This window comes from Carlito syrichta, unplaced genomic scaffold (assembly GCF_000164805.1).
Source record: "Carlito syrichta isolate Samal-C Ts95f unplaced genomic scaffold, Tarsius_syrichta-2.0.1 Scaffold302302, whole genome shotgun sequence".
Taxonomy (NCBI): domain Eukaryota; kingdom Metazoa; phylum Chordata; class Mammalia; order Primates; family Tarsiidae; genus Carlito; species Carlito syrichta.
The window spans coordinates 122,545-145,430 of NW_007246398.1; the positions used below are offsets into that span (position 1 = coordinate 122,545).

The 22,886-nt window shown below is 37.6% G+C and overlaps 1 protein-coding gene across 1 annotated transcript in view; it reads left to right on the top strand.

The window, feature by feature from the left end:
* LYRM7 (LYR motif containing 7) overlaps positions 1 to 16,194 on the top strand; it is a 44,883-nt gene extending 28,689 nt beyond the window's left edge. The window contains exon 5 of the mRNA XM_008056265.2: positions 15,688 to 16,194. Within this exon, the coding sequence (XP_008054456.1) occupies positions 15,688 to 15,758 (71 nt within the window). The 3' untranslated portion in view covers positions 15,759 to 16,194. The remainder of the gene's footprint in view (positions 1 to 15,687) is intronic.
* Positions 16,195 to 22,886: the final 6,692 nt, after the last annotated feature.

Consider the following 22,886-nt stretch of genomic DNA (forward strand, 5'->3'; position numbering starts at 1 on the left):
GTTAAAAATGGCTTTTATCAAAAGACAGGAAATAACAGAGCTGGCAAGGATGTGGAGCAATGGGAACTCTTTTTTTTTTTTTTTAAGATGTGGAATACAATTCAGGATTAGGTATACAGGTGGTCATGATACCAAGGGGAACTCTTAACACATCTCTTAAACATTGTTAGTGGGAATGTACATTAGTAAAGCCATTATGGAAAACAGTATGAAAGTTCCTCAAAAACTAAAACTAGATTTACCATATGATCCAGTAATCCCTTTATTGGGTATACATATCCAAAGTAAATAAAATCAATATGTCAAAGCGACCTGCACTCCCATGTTTATTACAGCACTAACCACATTAGCCAAGATATAGAATCAACCTAAATGTTCATCAGCAGATGAATGGGTAAAGAAAGCATGGTCTGTTTACACAATGGAATACCATTTAGCCATTAAAAAGGAAAATTCTGTCATTTGTAACAACATGCATGAATCTGGAGGACAATATGTTAAGTGAAATGATCTAGGCACAGAAAGACAAATACTACATGTTCTCATATGTGAGAATTTTTAAAAGTTGAATGCGTAGAAGAGTAGAATAGTGGTTACTAGAAGCTGGGAAAGTAAGGAGGGATTGCTAGATGCTGGTGAGTGGATACAAAATTACAATTAAATAGGAATAAGTTTTGGTGTTCTGTAGCACTGTAGGGTGGCTATAGTTAACAATTTACTGTATATTTTCAAATAGTTAGAAAAGCAGATTTTGAAAATTCCCAACACAATGAAATGATGAATGAGGTGATAGATATACTAATTACCCTGATTTGATCATTGCACATCATATAATGTATTGAAATATTACTCTGTACCTTATGAATGTATATAATTGTGTCGATTAAAAATAATAAAAAGAAATAAGCCACTTCCTTTATCCTTACAGGCCAATTTAAGGTTCTTTATTACAAGCATAATAATTTCATCATTCCTGGCCAACCACAGTGGCTCACACCTGTAATCCTAGCACTTTGGGAGACTTGAGGCAAAAGGACCTCTTGAGCCCAGAAGTTCAAGACCAGCCTAAGCAACACAGTGAAACCTCATCTCTACAAGAAATTAACTGGGCATGGTGTTGCACGCCTGAAGTCCCAGCTACTCAGGAGACTGAGGTGGACGGATTGCCTGAGCCTAGGAGGTCAAGGCTGCAGTGAGCTGTATTGCACCACTGCACTCCAGTTTAGGCGACAGAGTGAGACCCCGACTCAAAAAAAAAGAAAAAGAAAAAAAATCCTTATTTGAAAAATATTGTAGAAACCATTTTTCTTTCCAAATATTCCCTGCTTTTTTCTATTTTTAAATGATCTCAGGTGTATGAATTTGGATAAACTGTAATTTTGTATTTATGTCATTCTCATCATTGATCTAGCATATCCTTTAACTATGACTTAGAAAAATACTGAGATTAACTCATTCTACACTTACTTTCTCTTTGATTTTTGACTCTATCAGAGCTCTGTTTCTAATGTGAACAGTAGTCAGCTGATTTCAGTGTTGGACCTTAATCAAATATATATTCTGTAGACAGTTACCAAATTTACATATAAAGATAGCACCAAGAAAGCTCAGGACTTGAGGTCATTAAATTTTAATGGTACTTGGTTTTTGAATAGAATCATCCATATTTTTTAACTTCTTCTCTGGCATATATGTAAGACAAAATGGAAATATGCTTCTAAACATGAGTGACACGTTAAAAAAACTTTAGGGAGCTATTCTTCAGATGTGTTTTAAACTTCTGCCTTTTGGTATATTTATAATTGTTTTTGTCTAAAACTATTTTATGGTTTGTATTCTAAGACATGTTAGTATGATTCAACAAACACTGCATCTCCGTGTGCTAGGCACTGGGAATAGAGCAATGAGCAAGATAAATCTGATTCCTACCCTGTGGAGCTTACAGTGCTGTGCAAAAGATAGACAAATGTTTAGTCATAATTCTTTCAGTGCCATGATAAGAGAGTAAGAGGTATTGTTGAGGTACATAAGTAGACCTACAAATCCAAACTTGGGGGATCAGGGGTAGGTTCTTAGAGGAAAACATTTTATATTTCAGGGTCTCTAATGTGAACTTACCATTTATATTTATGTACTTGATATAGTTAGAAATGTTTCTGTAACTTCAGAGTTAAATATTTTAATGTCCTATAAAGTATTTATATCCAAGACGTATCTGTGTTTGCCACACTATTATAAACTATGCTATCCATAATTTCTTTAAAAATCTTCACCTAAGCCGGGCTCGGTGGCTCAGCCTGTAATCCCACACTTTGGGAGGCTGAAGTGAGTGGATTGCCTGAGCCTGTGGGTTCGAGACCCGCCTGGACAACTTGGCAAGACCTCATCTCTACAATAAAATCAAAAAATTAGCCGGGCGTGGTAGTGCATGCCTGTAGTTCCAGTTACTTGGAAGGCTAAGGTGGAAGGATCGCCGAGAGCCCAGCAGGTAGAGACTGCGGTGGCTGGGAGTGGCAACTGCACTCCAGTCTGGGTGTCAGAGTGAGACTCCAACTCAAAAAAATAAAATTAGAAATTAAAAAAATTAAAATCTTCACCTAAATTTTGATTTTGGTCCAAATTGAGCTGAAGGCATTTTATTTCAAGAAATTACTTTTTAAATGATACATTTAACCTGACCAGAATAGGAACTAAATTTTCAAGGACCTAAATTACAGGAAATAAATAGTGATCTCTGTGCAGTTCATTTTTAAAGATCTGGTAACTTCAGTAAACTAATATGGTTATAGTACATGCTATCTAGTATAGAAAATAAAATCAGGAATAGTGTAATCAATAAAACAAAATTACAGTGAAAAGTTATATATCATATAAATATACATGTGGATACACTTGGCCTAATTAAAGTGTTAGTAGTTAATGAATACAGAAGAATTCAATTGTAGGATATCTTTTAATTCCAAAAATTACCTAATAAGGTGAATTGGGTAAAGGAATAGAGTAGTGGGTATTTGACAGGTTTTCTGATTACTTGCCACTGTTTGAATGACTTTCCTTGTTTCAGGAATTTCCATTTGCCTGAGTTCTCAATTCCCAAGATAGAGTCTAGAAAATTCAGTTCCTCAGTTTCCTTTGCAGCTCAGGTATGAGCACTTGATTAGGTGAAGCACACTCACCTATATTTAGAGATGAACTTTAATAAGAGGCTTATCATAGAATATGTTTCACTGGCAGGAGTAGCACCAGTGGTTGCAAGACTAGGTTCCTCATGGAGAACTGGCACTGGTTTGGTGGCAAGAGCAGATGGAGTAGTCGGGTTTCTGGCAGCATCTAGAGTGTAGCGTCTTGTGTTCCATGAGAGTAAAAATGGTGGCTGTTACTTGTCTTGCCCCATAGGAGAGCAGCAGTTTTTATCATTAGCCCACTTCTGTCTTTGGTCACTGTTTCTTTAGCCCTCATAACAATCTTATGAGTTAGACCAATAACCTGTTAGTGAGTGCCTTTTCTGCTTAATCAGCTAGAGTCTGCTTCTGTAACTTTAACTAAAAACAACAGTAGTTGTTACCATAATTGGGTACTAAAAATTATACAACCAAAAATGTGGATGAGTTGAATGAAAAACAGAGATTAAGGAGCCTGTGATTATCATGGACCTATTATAGGCTTCAAGCAAGTGACCTTCGTAGTGGTGAAATGTAAAGTCAGTGCCTCTCACTACTTCTTGGGACATGGACTAAGTACCACTTGAGTCTACAGCAATAAGAGAAATAACCAGAATTTCAGTGCGTGCTGGATAGTGCTGTCAGCAAATTATCAAAAAAGAGAATGAATGCAGATTAAGATAGTCTTTTTGCAAAGCAGAATGGCAGGAAGCGTTACTTTGCTAAGGGGCACTCTTCTATCTACAACCTGATGTCTGATTAAGAGTCTCATAGTTTAGTCTTACAGAGCTAAAATGCCAATTGTTCCTATCCACTAATACCAAAACAATACAAGCAGGAGGGTTATGAACTCTAACATGAAATAAGATCACTGCCCTAAAGACTTTCTCATTCTGCCAGATAGAGATCAGATATATGATGCATTTACTCACTGTAGCTTATTGTTTTTCTTTGCTTCAACAACTGGCCATTTAAGGTAAGGGTTAGGGGGATGGTAGCCTTCATAACTTAAAACCTGTGTCAAGATATTTGCTATGGCTGCTTGCACATGAAAGTGACTGGGAACAGATTTAAAGTTTGTAAAGTTTTTGAATGAATTGTGTTACCAAGAAACCTCAAGCCTGGCTAGCTCTCTTAAACTCTTAAGGCCATCTCTGGGCCCTGAACTCATATCAACAGGAAGTCAATTATGAAAGCTTGCAGAGCTCCAAAGAAGGACATCCTCCCCAGTATCTCTACCTCCGGACACGGAGTCTCCCCCAGAGGACAGAACCAGGAGCCTTGAAGGACAGTGGACCAGAGAGGGTCTTTCAGTTCAGAAAATAGAACTAGGTACTACCACATTGGCTGACTATGGAATTTATTTCTTTGCCAAAGCAAGGAGGCCTTGCTCCTCCTATCCAGCAGGATTTAGGATTTGCTGTGGACAAGTGACTGCCATGTGTTTCCCATTCCAGATTTTTATTACTTATTTCAATAAAATAAGCTGTTCATTTCTTGCTTTAGGTATCTGCCATGAGAGGTCTTTAGGTATCTGCCATGTGAGCCATGGCTAGACATCAGGGAAAAGCTAACACATCAACCAGAAAGCCTTGATTTGAGTCTGGATGAGACCTTAGAGGACAGGTAGTGAATGAATGTATTCTACAAACGGGAAAAAGGGTGTATATGCATGTTGTGTAGCCAAAGGAGTGGTGCTTGTTACCTCTTCAATGTCCATTCTCCCATTCTTTCTTACTAAATGAAAAATTGTGTCAAGGGTAAAGTCTACCAAACAAAAAAAGTAATTTCCCAGGTCAAAAAAAAATAATTTCCCAGGTCACATGACACCGGTCTGGCCTATATAAGCCACCGTGCCCGGCCTGTATTTTCATTTCTTAATGTCCAGCATAAAATAGGTACATATATTTTAATAAGTTAAAACCTTCACTGCAGTTCACTCTCTAATAAAACCTCCAAAGATTTGGTAAAAGCAAGTGATATATAAACAAGGGTTAAATAATACTATTTAACTGGTTTCATTTCAGTAAGACATGAAAATATTTAAATTATTAGATTTATCATCTGCTAATAAGAATATTATTTTTAGACAGTTAAGCTGTCTACTGCACTTACTTTCAAGAAAGCCATTATTTTCCTATTTAAAAGGAATATGCTGAACTGGTACTTTCTTTTTGCCCTTTTCCTTCTCTCTTCTTCCTGCCTATAGTGCAGATGCAATGTGACAGCAGCAATAAAGACAAAACTACACAGAGTGTAGCAGAACAGGAAGAAAGAGCCTGGGTCTTTAGTGATGCTAAAAACCTACACTAGCCCAGGAGTGCCTTAATCTTTACTTCTTGATAATGTAAGAATAAGTAAATTCCTTATTTAAATGACTATGTTTTAGACTTTTGGTTATTCGGAGCCAAATGTATTCTAAAGTAGTGTGGTAGATTTAGCCATTTATTCTTCCATAAAAATATTGTACCACTTTTGCATCACATTATATTATACTGTAATTTGTTGTTGTCTTTTCCATTAGATTGTGAATTTCTTGAAGTTAAATAGACTATTATATATTCATCTTTGTATCTTCATTTCTTTTTTTTTTTTGAGTTGGAGTCTCACTCTGTCACCCAGGCTGGAGTACAGTGACATACTCATGGCCACCCCAGCCACGACCTGCTGGGCTTAAGCGATCTTTCCGCCTCAGCCTTCTAAGTAACTGGAACTACAGACACACGCCACTACGCCCGGCTAGTTTTTGTGATTTATTGTAGGGATGGGGTCTCACCAAGTTGCCCGGGCTGGTCTCAAACCCCCAGGCTCAGGCAATCCTATTGCCTCAACTTCCCAAATTGTGCGATTACAGGCTGAGCCACCGCACCCGGCCTGTTTCTTCATTTCTTAATATCTAGCATAAAATAGGTACTTATATTTTAATAAGCTAAAGCCTTCATTGCAGTTTACTCTCTAATGAAACCTCCAAAGGTTTGGTAAAAGCAAGTGATATATAAGCAATGGTTAACTAATACTATTTAACTGATTTCATTTCAGTAAGAAATGAAAATATTTAAATTTTTAGATTTACCATCTGCTAATAAGAATATTATTTTTAGTCAGTTAAGTTCTTATTTTATTAAGTGAGATTTTTAATTTTCCTTTTGAGTTGAATTTGTTTTAGTGATATCTTTTAAAAAACAAACAAACAACTTTTTAGCCTGGCATGGTGGCTCATGCCTATAATCCCGGCCCTTCGGAAGGCCAAGGCAAGAGGATCAGTTGAGGCCAGAAGTTCAAGACCAGCCTGTGAAACAGTGAGACCCTGTCTCTATTCTAAAAAAAAAAACAAACAAACAAAAACATTTTATTTTTATATAATTTAAATTTATAGAAAAGTACAAAAGTTGAAGGACATGAGAATTTCTTTTGCCCAGATTCTATATATACCAATATTTTTCCACATATCTTATCATCATTTCCTCAATTTTTTTCTCCAAACTTTCTAATAGTGAAAGTTTGCTCTCCCAAAATAAGCATTTTAAAAATTGTGAGCCAGGCTCGGTGGCTCAGCCTGTAATCCCGCTCTTTGGGAGTCTGAGGTGAGTGGATTGCCTGAGCCCGCAGGTCCATGACCCTCCTGGGCAACTAGGCGATACCTTAGCTCTACAATAAAATCAAAAAATTAGCCAGGTGTGGTAGTGCGCGCCTGTAGTTCCAGCTCCTTGGAAGGCTGAGGCAGAAGGATCGCCAGAGCCCAGCAGGTCGAGGCTGCGGTGGCTGGGAGCGTGCCACTGCACTCCAGTCTGGGCAGAGTGAGACTCCAACTCAAAAAAAAAAATTGTGACAGTCGATTTGGGTTTAGACTTCTTGGAGAAAAACTTTAGGGTATATATCTTTAAAATACTTCAATGTGAATTTTCTAATGTAAGCACAATTTAATAATCAAAACCAGGATATTAATATTGATACAGTACTGTCATTTAAATCTTTCATTTGTTCTACCAATGCCCTTTATGGCAGAAGGAAAAAGAATTTCCTTCTGGACCAGTATCCTGCATTGCATGTAGCTGCCATATATCTTCAGGCTTTCTTCATCTGGAGCAGTCCCTCAGACTTTCTTTGTCTTTCATGACTATGATGTTTTGAGGAGTATAGGCAAGTGATTTCATATAATGCTTTATACATTTTTTTTTATCATGACAGCTCACCTGGGTTTAGCTCTTCTGGAGAAAAGAAGGAGAAATCATATATCACCTCAAAAATGTGTATCTAAGACCCTATCTTGACTCCAGCAAGATATCTTACCTAGGAATCAACAGTTTTTTGTTATTGTTTAACAGTGTTTCTCAGTGCAGGCACTGTTGGCATTTTGCACAATACAGTTCATTGTGCCAGACTGTCCCACATATTGCAGGAGATTTAGCATATCTCACTGTGGTTTTAGTTTATATTTCCCTGATAATGAGTGATGTTGAGCATTTTTACCTGTGTTTGTTGTCCATTTGCATATTTTCTTTTGAGATATGTCTATTCATGTTGTTTGCCCACTTTTTAATGAGGTCATTTGTTTTTTTTCAATGCTGATTTGTTTGAATTCTTTGTAGATTCTGGATATTAGTCCTTTGTCAGATATATAGTTTGCAGATATCTTCTCCCATTCTGTAGGTTGCTTATTTGCTTGTTGATTGTTTCTTTTGCTGTGCAGAAACTTTTTAATTGAATTAAGTTCCACTTGTTTATTTTTGCTTTTGTTGCATTTGCTTCTAGAGTTTTAGCCATCGACTTCTTTGTCTAGGCCAATGTCCAGAAGAGTTTTTACTATGCTTTCTTCTATGATTTTTATAGTTTCAAGTCTGACATTTAAGTCTTTAATTCATCTTGAGTTAACTTTTGCAGATGGAGAGAGATAGTGATCAAGTTTCATTTTTCTACATGTAGCTATCCAGTTTTCCCAGCACCATTTATTGAACAGGGTACCCCTTTCCCCAGTGTATGTTTTTGTCTGCTTAGTCAAAGATTCATTGGTTGTAGATATTTGAGTTAATTTGTAGATTCTCTATTCTGTTACATTGGTCCATGTGTCTGCTCTTGTACCAGTACCAGCCTGTTTTGGTTACTACAGACTTGTAGTATAATTTGAAGTTGGGAAATGTGATGTCTCCAGCTTTGTTCTTTTTGCTTAGGATTACTTTGGCTCTTTTGGCTTTTTTGGTTCCATATGAATTTTAGGATTGTTTTTCTAATTCTGTGAAAAATGATATCAGTAGTTTGATAGGGATTGTATTGAATCTGTAGATTATTTGGGGTAATATGGTCATTTTAATAATGTTGATTCTTTAAATCCATGAGTATGGGATGTTTCTTCATTTGTTTGTGTTCTCTGCAACTTCTTTCATCAGAGTTTTGTTCTCCTTGTAGAGATCTTTCACTTCTGGTTAAATGTATTCCTAGGTATTTTAGCTATTTGGCTGCTTTTGTAAAAGGAATTGAGTTCTTGATTTGATTCTCAGCTTAGTTGATGTTGGTGTATAGCAGTGCTACTAATTCGTGTGTGTCGATTTTGTATCCCACAACTTTATGAAATTCCTTTATCAAGTCCAGGAGTCTTTTGAGGAGTCTTTAGGATTTTGGAGGAGTCTCCAGATATAAGATCATATCATCAGCATACAGAGATAGTTTGATTTCTTCTTTCCAATTTGGATACCCTTTATTTCTTTTTCTTACCTGATTGCTCTGGCTGGGACTTCCAGTACTATGTTGAATTGGAACAGTGAAACTGGACATCCTTTGCTTTGCTCCATTTTTGAGGGGGAATGTGTTCAAATTTTCTCTGTTTAGAATGATATTGGCTATGGGTTTGTTGTATATGACTTTTTATTATTTTGAGGAATGTTCCCCTCTATGCCTATTTTGCTGAGGGTTTTTATCATGGAGGAATGCTGGATTTTGTCAAATGCTTTTTCTTCATCTATTGAAATGATCATATGATTTTTGTTTTTAATTCCGTAATTATGTAATTATGTAGTGGATCACAATTATTGACTTGTGTATGTTGAACCACCCTTGCATCCCTGGATTAAAACCCACTTGGTCATGGTGTACTATTTTTTTTATGTGCTGTTGAATTCGGTATGCTAATATTTTGTTGAGGATTTTTATCTCTATGTTCCTAAGGGATATTGGTCTGTAGTTTTCTTTTTTTGTTGTATCTTTTCCTGGCTTTGGTATCAGAGTGATACTGGCTTCATAAAATGAGTTAGGGAGGATTCCTTCCTCTTAAATCTTCTGGAATAACTTCAGCAAAATTGGCATCAGTTCTTTGAAGGTCTGGTAGAATTCAGCTGATGATTCCATCAGATCCTAGACTTTTTTTTGTTGGGAGACTTCTAATTGCTGTTTCAATCTCACTACTTGTTATTGGTCTATTCAGAGTTTCTATTTCTTCCTAATTCAAGGTTGGGGGGTTGTATATTTCCAGGAATTTATCCATTTTTTTCTAGATTGTCTAGTTTGTTTGCATAGAGGTGTTCATAATAGTCTCAGATCTTTTGAATTTCCATCATATGTCTCCATTTTCATTTCTGATTGAGCTAATTTTAATCTTCTCTCTTCATTTCTTAATTAATCTAGCCAGTGGTCTATCAATTTTATCATCTTGAGGAACCAACTTTTTATTTCATTGAACCTCTGTATTTTTTTAATTTCAATTTCATTTAGTTCTGCTCTTTTGTGTGTGTGTGGTTTTTTTTTTTTTTTCTTCTTCCTCTGCTAGCTTTCGATTTGGCTTGCTCATGTTTTTCTAGTTCCTCAAGGTGTGATGTTACGTTGTCAATATGTAATCTTTCAGTCTTATTAATATAGACTGTAAGCACTATAAATTTTCCTCTGAGTCCAACTTTGGATGTGTCCCAGAGATTTTGACTAATTGTTTCATTATTGTCTTTCATTTCCAGGATTTTTTAAATTTCCATCTTCATTTCATTGTTGACCCAAGATCATTCAATAGCAAGATTTTTATTTTTTATTTTTCATCTTTTTGAAAGTGAGAAGGCAGGATTTATTGAGAGGACAGAAAAGCTCCCACAGTTGGAAGGGACCCTAGGGGGTTGCCACAAGATTTTTTAACTTTCATGTTTTTATGTAGTTTCATGAGTTCTTCTTGGGGTAAATTTTTAGTTTTATTCCACTGTGGTCTAAGAAGGTGACTGATATGATTTTGATTTTTAAAAATGTTTTGATACTTTATTTGTGGCCTATGATATGGTCTATCTTGGAGAAAGTTCCATGTGCTAATGAGAAAAGTGTATGTTCTGTAGTTTAAGGAAGAAAGGTTCTATAGATGTCTGTTAGTTTCATTTGCTCTAGAGTCCTGTTTAACTCCTATGTTTCTTTTTTTGCTTTCTGCCTTGATGATATGTTTATTGCTGTCAATGAAGTGTTGAAGTCTTCTACTGATCTTATTTTAGGTCTAGTAGAATTTGTTTTATAAAGTTGCTGGCTCTGGTATTAGCGCATATGTATTTAAAATTGTTAAGTCAGCCAGGATCCGTAGCTCAGCCTGTAATCCCGCGCTTTGGGAGGCTGAGATGAGTGAATTGCCTGAGCCCACAGGTTCGAGACCCACCTGGGCAACTTGGCGAGACCTCATCTCTACAATAAATCAAAAAACCAGCCGGGCGTGGTAGCGCGCACCTGTAGTTCCAGCTATTCGGATGGCTGAGGCCGAAGGATCACCGGAGCCCAGCAGGTCCAGGTTGTGGTGGCCAGGAGTGGCCACTGCACTCCAGTCTGGGTGATAGAGTGAGACTCCAACTCAAAAAAAAAAAAATTAAGTCTTCTTGTTGGGTCAATCCTTTTATCATTACATAATAACCATCTTTGCCTTTTTTTTAAACTGTTGTTAATTTAAGTTTTATTTTACCTGATATGAGAATGGCTACTCCCGCTCATTTTTGGTTTCGATTTGCATAGAATATTTTCCCCCCACCCCTCTACCTTGAGCCTATAGGAGTCTTTGTGAGTTAAATGGGTCTCTTGAAGGCAGCATATATTTTGAACTGTGTGGGTTTTTAAATCCATCCTGCCAATCTGTACCTTTTTAGTGAGGCATTGAGACCATTTATGTTCAGAATTAGTAACGATATGTAAAGTATTATTCCATTCATCTTACTGGTTATTATCTGGTTGCTTTATTTATTTATTTATTTTCTTTGTTGTGTTGGTCTTCTATAAGGCTTGTGAGCTTTAGGTTTCCAGTTTTTTTCTACTGGTGTATTTTGACTTTTTGCTTCAGTATTTAGAACTCCTTTGAATATTTCTTATAGAGCTGTTCTAATGGTGACGGATTTCCTCAGCATTTGCTTGTCTGGGAAAGACTTTATTTTTCCATTTATGAAACTTTTTGTGGGATACAAAATCCTTGGCTGACTGTTATCTTGTCTGATTGAAGATGGGGCCCCAGTCCCTTCTGGCTTGTAGGGATTCTTCTGAGAAGTCTTATGTAAGTCTGATGAGTTTACCTTTGTAAATTATTTGATGCTTTTGTCTCACTGCTCTTAAAATTCTTTTCTTCACATTAACTTTGCATAACCGTATGATTATATGCATTTAGGATTACCTTTTTGCAATGAATCTTCTGGGGGTTCTTTGCGCTTCTTATATCTAAATATTTAGATCCTTGCAAGACCTGGGAAATTTTCTTCCATTATTCCCTGAAATAGATTTTCCAAACCTGATGTTTTCTCTTTCTCCTCATAAACACCTATGATTCTTAGATTTAAACTTTTTACATAATCCCACATTTCTTGGACACTTTTTTTCCCCCATTCTCGTGATTCTTTTTCTTTACTGTTGTCTGTTTGGGTTAATTCAAAAGCCTTGTCTTCATGTTCTGAGATCTTTTCTTCTGCTTGTTCTAGTCTACTATTAAAACTTTTCATGGCATATTGTACTTCCCTAAATTATTCTTTCATTTTCAGAATTTCAACTTGGTTTTTTTTTGTTGTTGTTGTTGTTTTGAGTTGGAGTCTCACTCTGTCACCCAGACTGGAGTGCAGCGGCCGCTCCCGGCCACCGCAGCCTCGACCTGCTGGGCTCCAGCGATCCTTCCACCTCAGCCTTTCCAGTAGCCAGAACTACAGGCGTGCGCTACCACGCCCGGCTAATTTTTTTTACTTATTGTAGAGATGAGGTCTTGCCAAGTTGTCCAGGCGGGTCTTGAACCTGCGGGCTCAGGCAATCCACTCACCTCAGCCTCCCAAAGTGCTGGGATTACAGGCTGAGCCACCAAGCCCAGCTTCAACTTGGTTTTTTAAAAAGGTGTCTACCTCTTTGGGAAATTTTTCATTCAAGTCCTGAATAGTTTTTTTAGTGTCTTTTTTTTACTTTTAAAACTGTTTATATTTTGAGGAGAAAAGATGTGCTGATAGAAAATGTAACATGGCTAAAATTTCAACTATTTGATCATAGGCTGTTTAATCATATTTTCTAATGAGCTAAGAACATAGTTGCAGCTGAAAAGTCTCCCTTTCTCTAACATTTACATAAGCAAGTGGACAACACATAGTCCTTATGCTAAACTCACCTGTTTTTTAAAAAAGAGAAGATGGAAGGAAGGGAGGGAGAGGAAGGAGAGAGGGAAAGGGAAGGGCATTTCTGATGAAATGGAACATTCATAACTTCTCGAATGGCTCTGTGAATCTGGACAAGAAACAGAAGTTCTTAGTACTATTGTTTTGCCATAGTTTTGTAGGTCAGAAATTCAACATGGATATCACTGTGTTTAAATCAAGGCATCAGCTGGGCTTTATTCATTTTTGAAGGCTCTTGAGTAGAATTTGTTTCCCTCCCCTTTCTAGCTTTCTGGCTTCTGCCCACATTCCTTGGCTCATGACCCCATCTTCCAACTTCAAAGCCAGTAACTGCAGGTTGAGTCCTTCTTGTGCTGCTATCCCTCTTGTTTTCGGCAGCTGGAAAGGCTCTCTCTTCTTCCTCATCATTCTTTTCTGCATATTTTTGGAGACTCCTTCAATGTTACATGAGAGTAGTTATGGAGGCTAAGAAGGCCAAGGTCAAGTAATCACATCTAGTAAGTGCCTTCTTGTTGGCTGGGACTCTGAAGAGTTTGGTACAGGACATCACATGGCAAGGGGCTAAGCATGCTAGTTTTTAAATTTTCTTTATGTTGATTTTCAATTTTCTCCTGAAGTTAATTGATCAATTTTGTAATCAACCTTTTGAATTCTAAGTCTGGAATTTCAAACATTTCATTTTCATTAGGACTCAGTGCTGAAGAGTTGGTATGGTCTTTTGGGGATGTTGGAGAACTTTGTCATAGTGTCAGGATTATGTTCATGGTTCTTTCTCTTTGAGTAGACAATTTCTTCTTACTTGAGGTTGGCAGGGGGCTGGCATAAGCTCTGTTCCCTTGGTTATAGATAGCTTTGGTATGGTGAGTTTCTCAATTGCCAGCAGTGGCTGTCCTGTGCTGGGTACCTGCTGGTTCACAGCATCCTGGGTAGCCAGAGTGACTTTGAAAGTGGATGTTAGCTGGAGTTTAGGATCAGGCCATCCCCAGAGCTGAGGTATTATATCTAATGTGATGGGCTATAATGTTGACCTTCAGCTAGGAGATGGTGTTTGTGGGAGAAAGCCAGTTGCTATGGTGGCTGTGGGCTTTCTCCTTGATGTGTGTTGCTCCAAGAAGATACCAACCAACCTAGATGGAGGGCAAGGCTCTGTGAATTACCCAACTTATCTGTTTTGAGCCTTTAAGGGGAGTGGGAACAGACGGAAGGAGCTTTAGCACCCAGCAAGAGTGCATTCTTGGCTGCCCTGGTGGAGATTAGGTGGAGATTAGGAGGGTGTCGCAGGCCACTGAAATAATACTATTGTGAAAGGTGGGCACAGAAGAGTTTACATGTGGAATGAGATTGCTATGGCAATGAGTCCTGTGGGTGTCTCACCTTGGCCTCAGGCAGTTTGTCTTGTTAATGTCAAAGTGCATCAGTCCTCAGGGACTCATGTGTTCTCTCTGCAACCCACCCCAGCCCAGAACTGTCTGCAGCTGAGGAGTTTGCCCTTGGGGCCTATCCCTGCCAGGCCAGCTAGAAAGCAGCCACACAACCTACAAGGGTTGTATTCCTGATAAATAGCTGCTGTTGCTGCTCTATGCTTTCTTTTTTTTTTTGCACCATTCCATGTGAGTTTTGGCAAAGCATGGCTATGGGTAAGGTGGTTTCCCTGAGGGACTGGAGTTCCACAAGGTTCAGGGCTCCCTCGACCCCAATCCCAGGGCAGGAGCACAGAACTCTTGAATTCCCCTCGCTCATCTTCCCCACTGCATATGGAGGCTGCCAGTGGACTGTGGTGCTACAGGTGAGAGTCTGGCTAGTTCTAACCCAGGCCAATGAATTTTTCTCTTCTTTGCCCTCTTTGGTCATTATCGCTTCTTTTTAGAGTCCTGGGGCATGCTCCTGGTCACGTTCCTCTCCAGATGCTGAGGAAACTCTATCTTGATTTACTTCATAGGAGAAACTCACTCTAGCTGCCTCATGTTTGCCATCTTAATCCAATCTGGGGAGTCTTGCTTTTCCTATAGTAGATTGTATAAACAATTTTTCCAATTGTTTTAATTATCAGTAATTGGTAATTAAATGGCCAGTAATATTAAGTTTTAGCTGAATTCCATTCAGTTGTTTGATATTTAATAAATAAATGATAAAGGATTAAGTTGATTTTATGTTTTTTATAATCTGAAATGAGAATCCTATTAACTGGCTCCATTTAGAATTAAAGATTTCACCTTAGATGTCAACTAAAATAAAATATACCTGGAAGATTTACCTTTAAAATTAGACATGCCGGGCTCAGTGGCTCAGCCTGTAATCCCGCACCTTTGGGAGGCTGAGGTGAGTGGATTGCCTGAGCCCACGGGTTCGAGACCCGCCTGGGCAGCAAGACCTCATCTTTACATAAATCAAAAAATCAGCCGGGCGTGGTAGCACATGCCTGTAATTCCGGCTACTCGGAAGGCTGAGGCGGAAGGATCGCCGGAGCCCAGCAGGTCCAGGTGGCCACTGCACTCCAGTCTGGGCAACAGAGACTCTAACTCAAAAAAAAAAAAAAAAAAAACTAGACATTTGGGCTGGACGCATTGGCTCACGCCTATAATCCCAGCACTTTGGAAGGCCGAGGCGGGAGGATTGCCTGAGCCCACAGGTTCAAGACCAGCCTGGGCAACTTGGTAAGACCTCATCTCTATAACAAATCAAAAAAATTAACCGGGAGTGTTGGCGTGTGCTTATAGTTCCAGCTACTTGGAAGGCTGAGGCAGAAGGATCACCTGACCAACAGGTTGAGGCTGCAGTGGCTGTGAGCGTACCACTGCACTCCAGCCTGGATGACAGAGTGAGACTCTGACTCAAAAAAAAAAAAACAAAAAAAACTAGACATTTTGCCATTATAAATTTTAGGGAAAAATGAATGTACTTGCATTTTATTTTTAGTGATGTTAATTATTCTCTTTTTATTTTTCTTTCAGAATTAGTCCCTAGGAAAGACCTTCTTATAGAAAATGTGCCATATTGTGATGCACCAACTCAGAAGCAATGAATGTTCTAGGATAAGACAAATCTTTGTACTTTTAACTTTAAAAAATATAACTCTGATGAAAGTCCTGGAATTGCAGACATTTTTCTCTGAACTGACATACTGAAAATGAATGAATTAAAGAATAGCTTCATATTTAAATTTCATGTTAAAAGAATATTGCTGAAACTGCAGAACATAGCTAAGTATTTCTAAAGGAAATTAGATAAGAAGACAGTTCATTTTTATTTAAAATCAAATTTTATAAAGTAAAATAAATGTTTGGGGAGATATATTCACTTCTCTTTGACCTTGATGAGTATTTGTTCTTAAATAGCTATTTAAAACTGTTGTGTCTTACTTGACAAATTGGTAAGTTTTCCTCGAACGTGAAATGCAATTATTAGATTTGAATTATTAAATTAAGGATATTTAGTCCCCAAAAATATTAAATTGGTCAGAAAAATCACAGTGTGTTCCACCTTTCCACAAAAGATGGCCTTTGTTCCCTAAAGCACTGGAATTATTTCTGTAACAAATAATTGTACAGTTTCATTTTGGAGATAAGAGAGTATCTCTGTGTTCTTACAAAGACATTTTTCATCAGTCTTTTGAAAATAGATTAATAAAATATTAAAATTACCTAGGGTCACTATCAATAAAGAAATCCAATTTTTTTTTTTTAGAAAATAGTGGTCCTGGCCAGGCTCGGTGGCTCAGCCTGTAATCCCAGCACTTTGGGAGGCCGAGGTGTGTGGATTGCCTGAGCCCAGGTTCGAGACCTGCCCGGGCAACTTGGCGAGACCTCATCTCCACTATAAATCAAAAATAGACGGGCGTGGTAGTGCGTGCCTGTAGTTCCAGCTACTTGGAAGGCTGAGGCAGAAGGATCGCCGGAGCTCAGCAGGTCGAGGCTGCGGTGGCCGGGAGCGGCCATTGCATTCCAGTCTGGGTGACAGAGTGAGACTCCAACTCAAAAAAAAGAAAATAGTGGTCCTTGATCAAACTATATAATATGACCTTAGTAGAATTAACTGTATTTAGAACAAGTTAGACTTTATTATGAAAATGCAATGTATGGCTGTATTCTTTTCATTTCAATCAATGAGACTTAAATGCTTTTCTTCCACATATCCTGTCCCTGATGTGATGGGCAGTAACACAAAAGGACTTGGCATTCTACCATGTAATGGTAGGAACTGTAACAGCGTATTTAATATCTTTTTGTTTCTCTTTTGTCTGTGTACCCTTGCCATTCTGTGTTCTTGTGAATAATATGTTCTCTCCCATTCACTGATAAATTATTTTATTTGATGATGATAATACAAGGTTTTTAATTTTTACAGGATTCTTAGTGCAAGCATTGTTTGTTGTCCATATATATTGGTATATCCATGCTGGATATAAAGTGTAATATTATAAAGTATAATATGAATTTAAGAGGTAAAAAAATTATCAAAATTATTTCAATTTAAGCTACCCTTAATGTCTCCTAATACTTTTGAGGAGATCAGTTTGTATTCTGTGTAATGAATGTACATGTCAAAAGATTCACTAGTTTTTCATCCCCTATGTATATTTTTTATTATGTATACAGAAATTATACCTAGAGAAAAATGAAAGTTGTTTCAGATTTGAAATTTGCCCTTATAAGGAATGCTGAAACTCTTTACAGTGCAATCACTGTATAAATGACTTTCTATTACTTCCGTAGTGTCTATATTATATATTTTGAAGAAAGTTGGCTGATATTATTTAAATTTAATATGTATTCTATATTGTTGCAGTGTCATTGAACATTTTTAGAAAGTTCACTAGTTTTTTTCATTAACCTGAATTTCCCGGTTCCATTCTTTACTCACATTAATTTAAATCTCATCAGATTTATTTTTTATAAACTGTCATCATTAGTACCCGTAGAGATTAGTAATTCATCTATATGTAACAAAATGATAGAGAAAAAATTGTAATAGATGTTAATAATTCCCATATGTGCTAAAGTTAGTGGTTTAGAGACTTTCTTTAAGATATACAAGGGGGGCACAAAAAAACCAGAATTTGTTTATTAAAAATTGTGTATTCTTCATGCTTAAACTTCAGTCATCTTAAAAGTACTCTCCATTTGATGCAGTAAGCATATCAAGATGCTTTTTTCACGGCTCAAAACAGTTTTTGAACTCATCCATTTTGATGACTTTTAGTGCTAATGCTGTTTTTTTTTTGTTTCACCTCTTCCACATTTGCAAAATGTTTCCTTTTGAGGGCTTTCTTCATACGGGGGGGAAAAAAGTCACTCAGGCAAGATCAGGTGAACAGGGAGGGTGGGGTACAGGGGTCATGCCATTTTTAGTCAAAAACTGCTGAACACTCACCACAGTATGGGAAGATGTGCTTGTAAACCACTTATCATGAAATGGGCAAACGTGTTGAAAGACTCTCCAAAAAAAATTCACTGAAGCCAAACACAGCCTCTCACGTGCTAGCTAGAGCACTGATGCCAATGGGTTCTTAGAACATTTACCTAGTGGAGGAAGCCTATACTACAAGGGCCCACCCTCCAAAAAATAATTCTGGGTTTTTGGGGGAGTCCACCCTCTTTTGCAGATATAAATAGGTAGATATTATATTGTACTTCATGCCTTAAGACTGCATGATATATGAAGTATATAAACATCAACAACAGGCTTGACTATCACAAAATTTTGAAAGATTTGGAACTCTATCCTTAAATAACATATATTTATATGGATTTTAACTGGTTATTTAATAGTTTAAAGTAGTTCATGAGTTCTTGGCCTATTGCAAAATAAGGACTGAGAGTGTATTCTGTAAAGTAAACCGCTACACCTGTAAATCATTTACAACAGCTTTGAGATTGAAATTATCTAAGTACTTAACTTCTCTCTTGTACAATGTCAACATTTAATTAATTAAATCTTTAAACATTTTTTTTTTAAAAGACAGTATCTCACCATGTTGCCCAGGTTGAAGTGCAGTGACTATTCATAGGTGTGATCATAGTATACTGCGGCCTTGAATCCTGGCCTCAAGCAATTCTGCTGCCTCAACCTCCTGTAGTAGCTGAGACTATAGGTGTATGTCACATGCCCAGCTTTAATGACATCTTTTTTAATTTAGTTTTTTTCTTAAAACTTGCCATATTCACACAGGAAGTTGCCAAAATCTAACATTACCCTTTGACTATTGAAATCTAATGAAAGTGGGTGTGTGTATTCTTTTTCTTTATTTTTTAAACTTTTTAATTTATTTTAATTGTAAAAATTGTATATAATGTGTACAACATATTTTAATGTATATATCCATTATGGAATAGCTAAATCCAGCTAGTTAACATATGTATTATCTCACATCCTTATCTATTTTGTGGTGAGAACACTTAAAATCTACTCTTAGAAATTTTCAAAAATACAGTATATTGCTATTAACTTTAGTCACCATGTTGTATTGGGTGGGCATATGTATTCTAATTGCAGATGTCCAGGCTCAGAGGCCCAGCAAGGCTTTATAAAACAATTTCTTGGTAGAAACTATAAATGGTATATGGCAGAAGAATCATATTTGGGAAGCATATCAGGGAAGAATCCTTCACTAAAGATTTGAAGCTAGCTGGGCTTGGTGGCTAAGCCTGTAATCCCATGCTTTGGGAGGCCGAGGTGAATGAATTGCCTGAGCCCGAGGGTTCGAGACCCACCTGGGCAACTTGGCGAGACCTCACCTCTACAATAAATCAAAAATTAACCGGGCGTGTAGTGTGCACCTGAAGTTCCAGCTACTTGGAAGGCTGAGGTGGAAGGATCGCCGGAGCCCAGCAAGTCAAGGCTGCGATGACCCAGAGCGTGCCACTGTGCTCCAGTCTGGGTGACAGAGTGAGACTCCAACTCAAAAAAAAGATTTGAAGCTAGGGGAATATGGCAGATAGTTTGTATAACATCCATTTCAGAACATTAAAATTAATATGAGTCAACTTGTATGTAAATTGGTTCTTATTTTGCCTATAGATACATCTCTCAACATCAACTCAGTGTCCAAAAAGCACATGATAAGACTGGATGCAGTGGCTCCCAACACTCTGGGAGGGCAAGGTGGAAGGATTGCTTAAGCCCAGGAATTCAAGACCAGCCTAGGCAATATAGTAAGACCTCGACTCTACAAAAAATCAAAACGTTAGCTGGGTGTTGTGGTACATGCTTGTAGTCCCAGCTACTTGGGAGGCTGAGGCAGAAGGATCACCTGAGCCCACGAGGTTAAGGCTGTGGTGAACCATGATCATACCACTATACTTCAGCCTGGGTGACAGAGTGAGACCTCAACCTAAGAGAAATAAGATAACGCACATGATAAGAAGAATAGATGGAATTTCTATACTCACTGGCAAAACAAAAAATTTACTATAAACACAAAGCCATAGGTCAACAAAGAAATGAAAATTCCAATTCTTAAGGCAAGTTTTCTAAAACAAAAATGGATGGATACAAAATTAATATAGCTTTACTATATGTCAGCTATAACCAATCAAATGGAAACAAGATCCTGTTTATAATAGCAAGCAAAACTATAAAATATTTAAGAATAGACTTTTAAAAAACCCATAACATTTGAAAATGGTAGGTATACTATATTCCTAAATGGGACAATGGAAAATTCTGGAGATGATGGTTCTTCAAAAATTAATCTTTTGAAATCCCAACAGATTGACAGATGTAGCTACATAAAAATATAAAATCTCTGGGCCGAGCCCAGTGGCTCAAGCCTGTAATCCCAGCAGTTTGGGAGCCTGCAGCGAAAGGATTGCCAGTTGCCAGCAGCCTGGGAAACCTGGTGAGACCTCTTATCTGTAATAAACGAAAAAATTATCTTGTTGGGGTGGCTTGCACCTGTAGTTCCAGTTACTTGAAAGGCTGAGGTGGAAGGATTGCTTGAGCCCAGCAGGTCGAGGAAGCGGTGGCCATGAGTGTGCCCCTGCATTCCAGCCTGGGCAGCAGAGTGAGATTCCAACTCAAAAAAAAAAAAAAAAAAAAAAAAAAAAAAAAAAATATATATATATATATATATATATATATATATAAAACTTCTGTATTCTGCAAAAGGTACTATTTAGTTTAAGGAAAATTATTTGCCACCTGTGTAATAGTTAAAATAGAGCTATGTTTTTCTGATTTATAGGAATACTAAGCCTCTCTAGCGATCAGAAAAATGTAAATTAAAATGAAACATTTCTGTCCATCAAATTGTCACCAGTTAAACTTATCCAATATTTATAAAGATATGAGGAAATGGGCATTGTTATATATTTTTTTAAAGGAATGTAAATTATAGGGCCCGTGTGTGTGTGTTTTAGAGACAACGTCTTGCTATTTTGCCCAGGCTGGATTAGAATTCCTAGGCTCAAGCGAGCCTCCTGCTTCAGCATCCTAGTACCTGGGACTATAGGCGAGTGCCACCATGCCTGACTATAGGGCCTTTTTGAAAGAAAAATTGACATCAATATTTTAAATATACATACTATTAGTCTATTTCTCAAAAGCTCACAAGAGTACTAATAAATGTGTACTCAGGTATATGTACAGAAATTTCTATAATGTAATTTTTAAAAAATTTATAGCAGTCTAAGTTTTAAATTTAGGGTACAATTAAAGAAAATATGGCCCATGTATATTCTGAAATATTATGCAAGATTTGAAAAGAGTGAACATACACACACACACACACACACACACACACACACACACAGGTTGAGTATTACTGATTTGGAAATCCAAATGCTCCAAGCCAGAAAATTTTGAGCACCAATTCACTGGAAGATTTTGGAATTTGGGATGCTCAACTGGAAAGTATATAATGCAAATATGCCAAAATCCAAAAAAAAATTCAAATCTGAAACACTCCAGTCCCAAACATTTCAGGTAAGGGATATTTAACCTGTGTGTGTGTGTGTACAATCAAGTGTTTGCTATGAATTCACTTATGTACCAAAGAACTATTTTTGAACACATATGCATATATATGTGTACAAGTGTATAGAAAATTATACATGCTAAATGTTAGTAGTTAATCAGGGAGAAAAATGAGATTTGGGGAAGGATGCAATAAATTAGGGATTTTTATTCTGTTTACTCTCGCATGTTTAAACGTTGTTTACAGGGAGTATATCAGCATATAAGTGTTAAGAGACAATAGCTAAGCAACTGGTGATTTTTTTTTTTTTGAGTTGGCATCTGAGTGCAGTGACATACTCACGGCCACCCCAGCGTTGGCCTGCTGGATTCCAGCGATCCTTCCACCTCAGCCTTCCAAGTAGCTGGAACTACAAGTACGCACGCTAGCACACCTGGCTAAATTTTTTTTTTAATTGTAGAGACAAGGTCTTGCCAAGTTGTTCATGCTGGTCTCGAACCTGGGGGCTCCGGCAGTCCACTCGCCTTGGCCTCCCAAAGTGCTGGAATTATAGGCTGAGCCACCAAGCCCAGCCTACTGGGGATTTTTAATTTAAAATTAATTATGGCTGGGCATGGTGGCTCATGCCTATAATCCCGTCACTTTGGGAGGCCGAGGCAGGAGGATTGCTTGAGCCCAGGAATTTGAGATCAGACTGGGCAGCATGACAAGACCTCATCTCTACAAAAAAATCAAAAAATTAATTGACCATGGTGGTACATGCCTGTTGTCCCAGCTAATCAGGAGACTGAAGTGGAAGGATTGCCTGAGCCCAGGAAGTTGAGGCTGCAGTGAGCCGTGACCATGCCCCTGCACTTCAGCCTGGGTGACAGGCTCAAACAAACAAATAAAATTTATTATGAAATACTTCAGATATTTGCAAATAATATAACTGACACTCATGAACCTAACTCCCACATTTGGCAAATGTTACATTTTGCCATACTTGCTTAAAGATCTCTCTATTAAGCTGTAAAATCTACTAAAGCTCAAGTCCCATCTCCCCTTTTCTTTCCATCTCTACAGGGATAATTACTGTTTTATTGTTTGCAGCTATTATTCCCATACTTGTTTTTATACTTTTACCAAATGTGTATGTATTCAAAAAACAGTAAGTATCAGCCGGGCTCGGTGGCTCAGCCGTAATCCCGCGCCTTTGGGAGGCTGAGGTGAGTGAATTGCCTGAGCCCGCGGGTT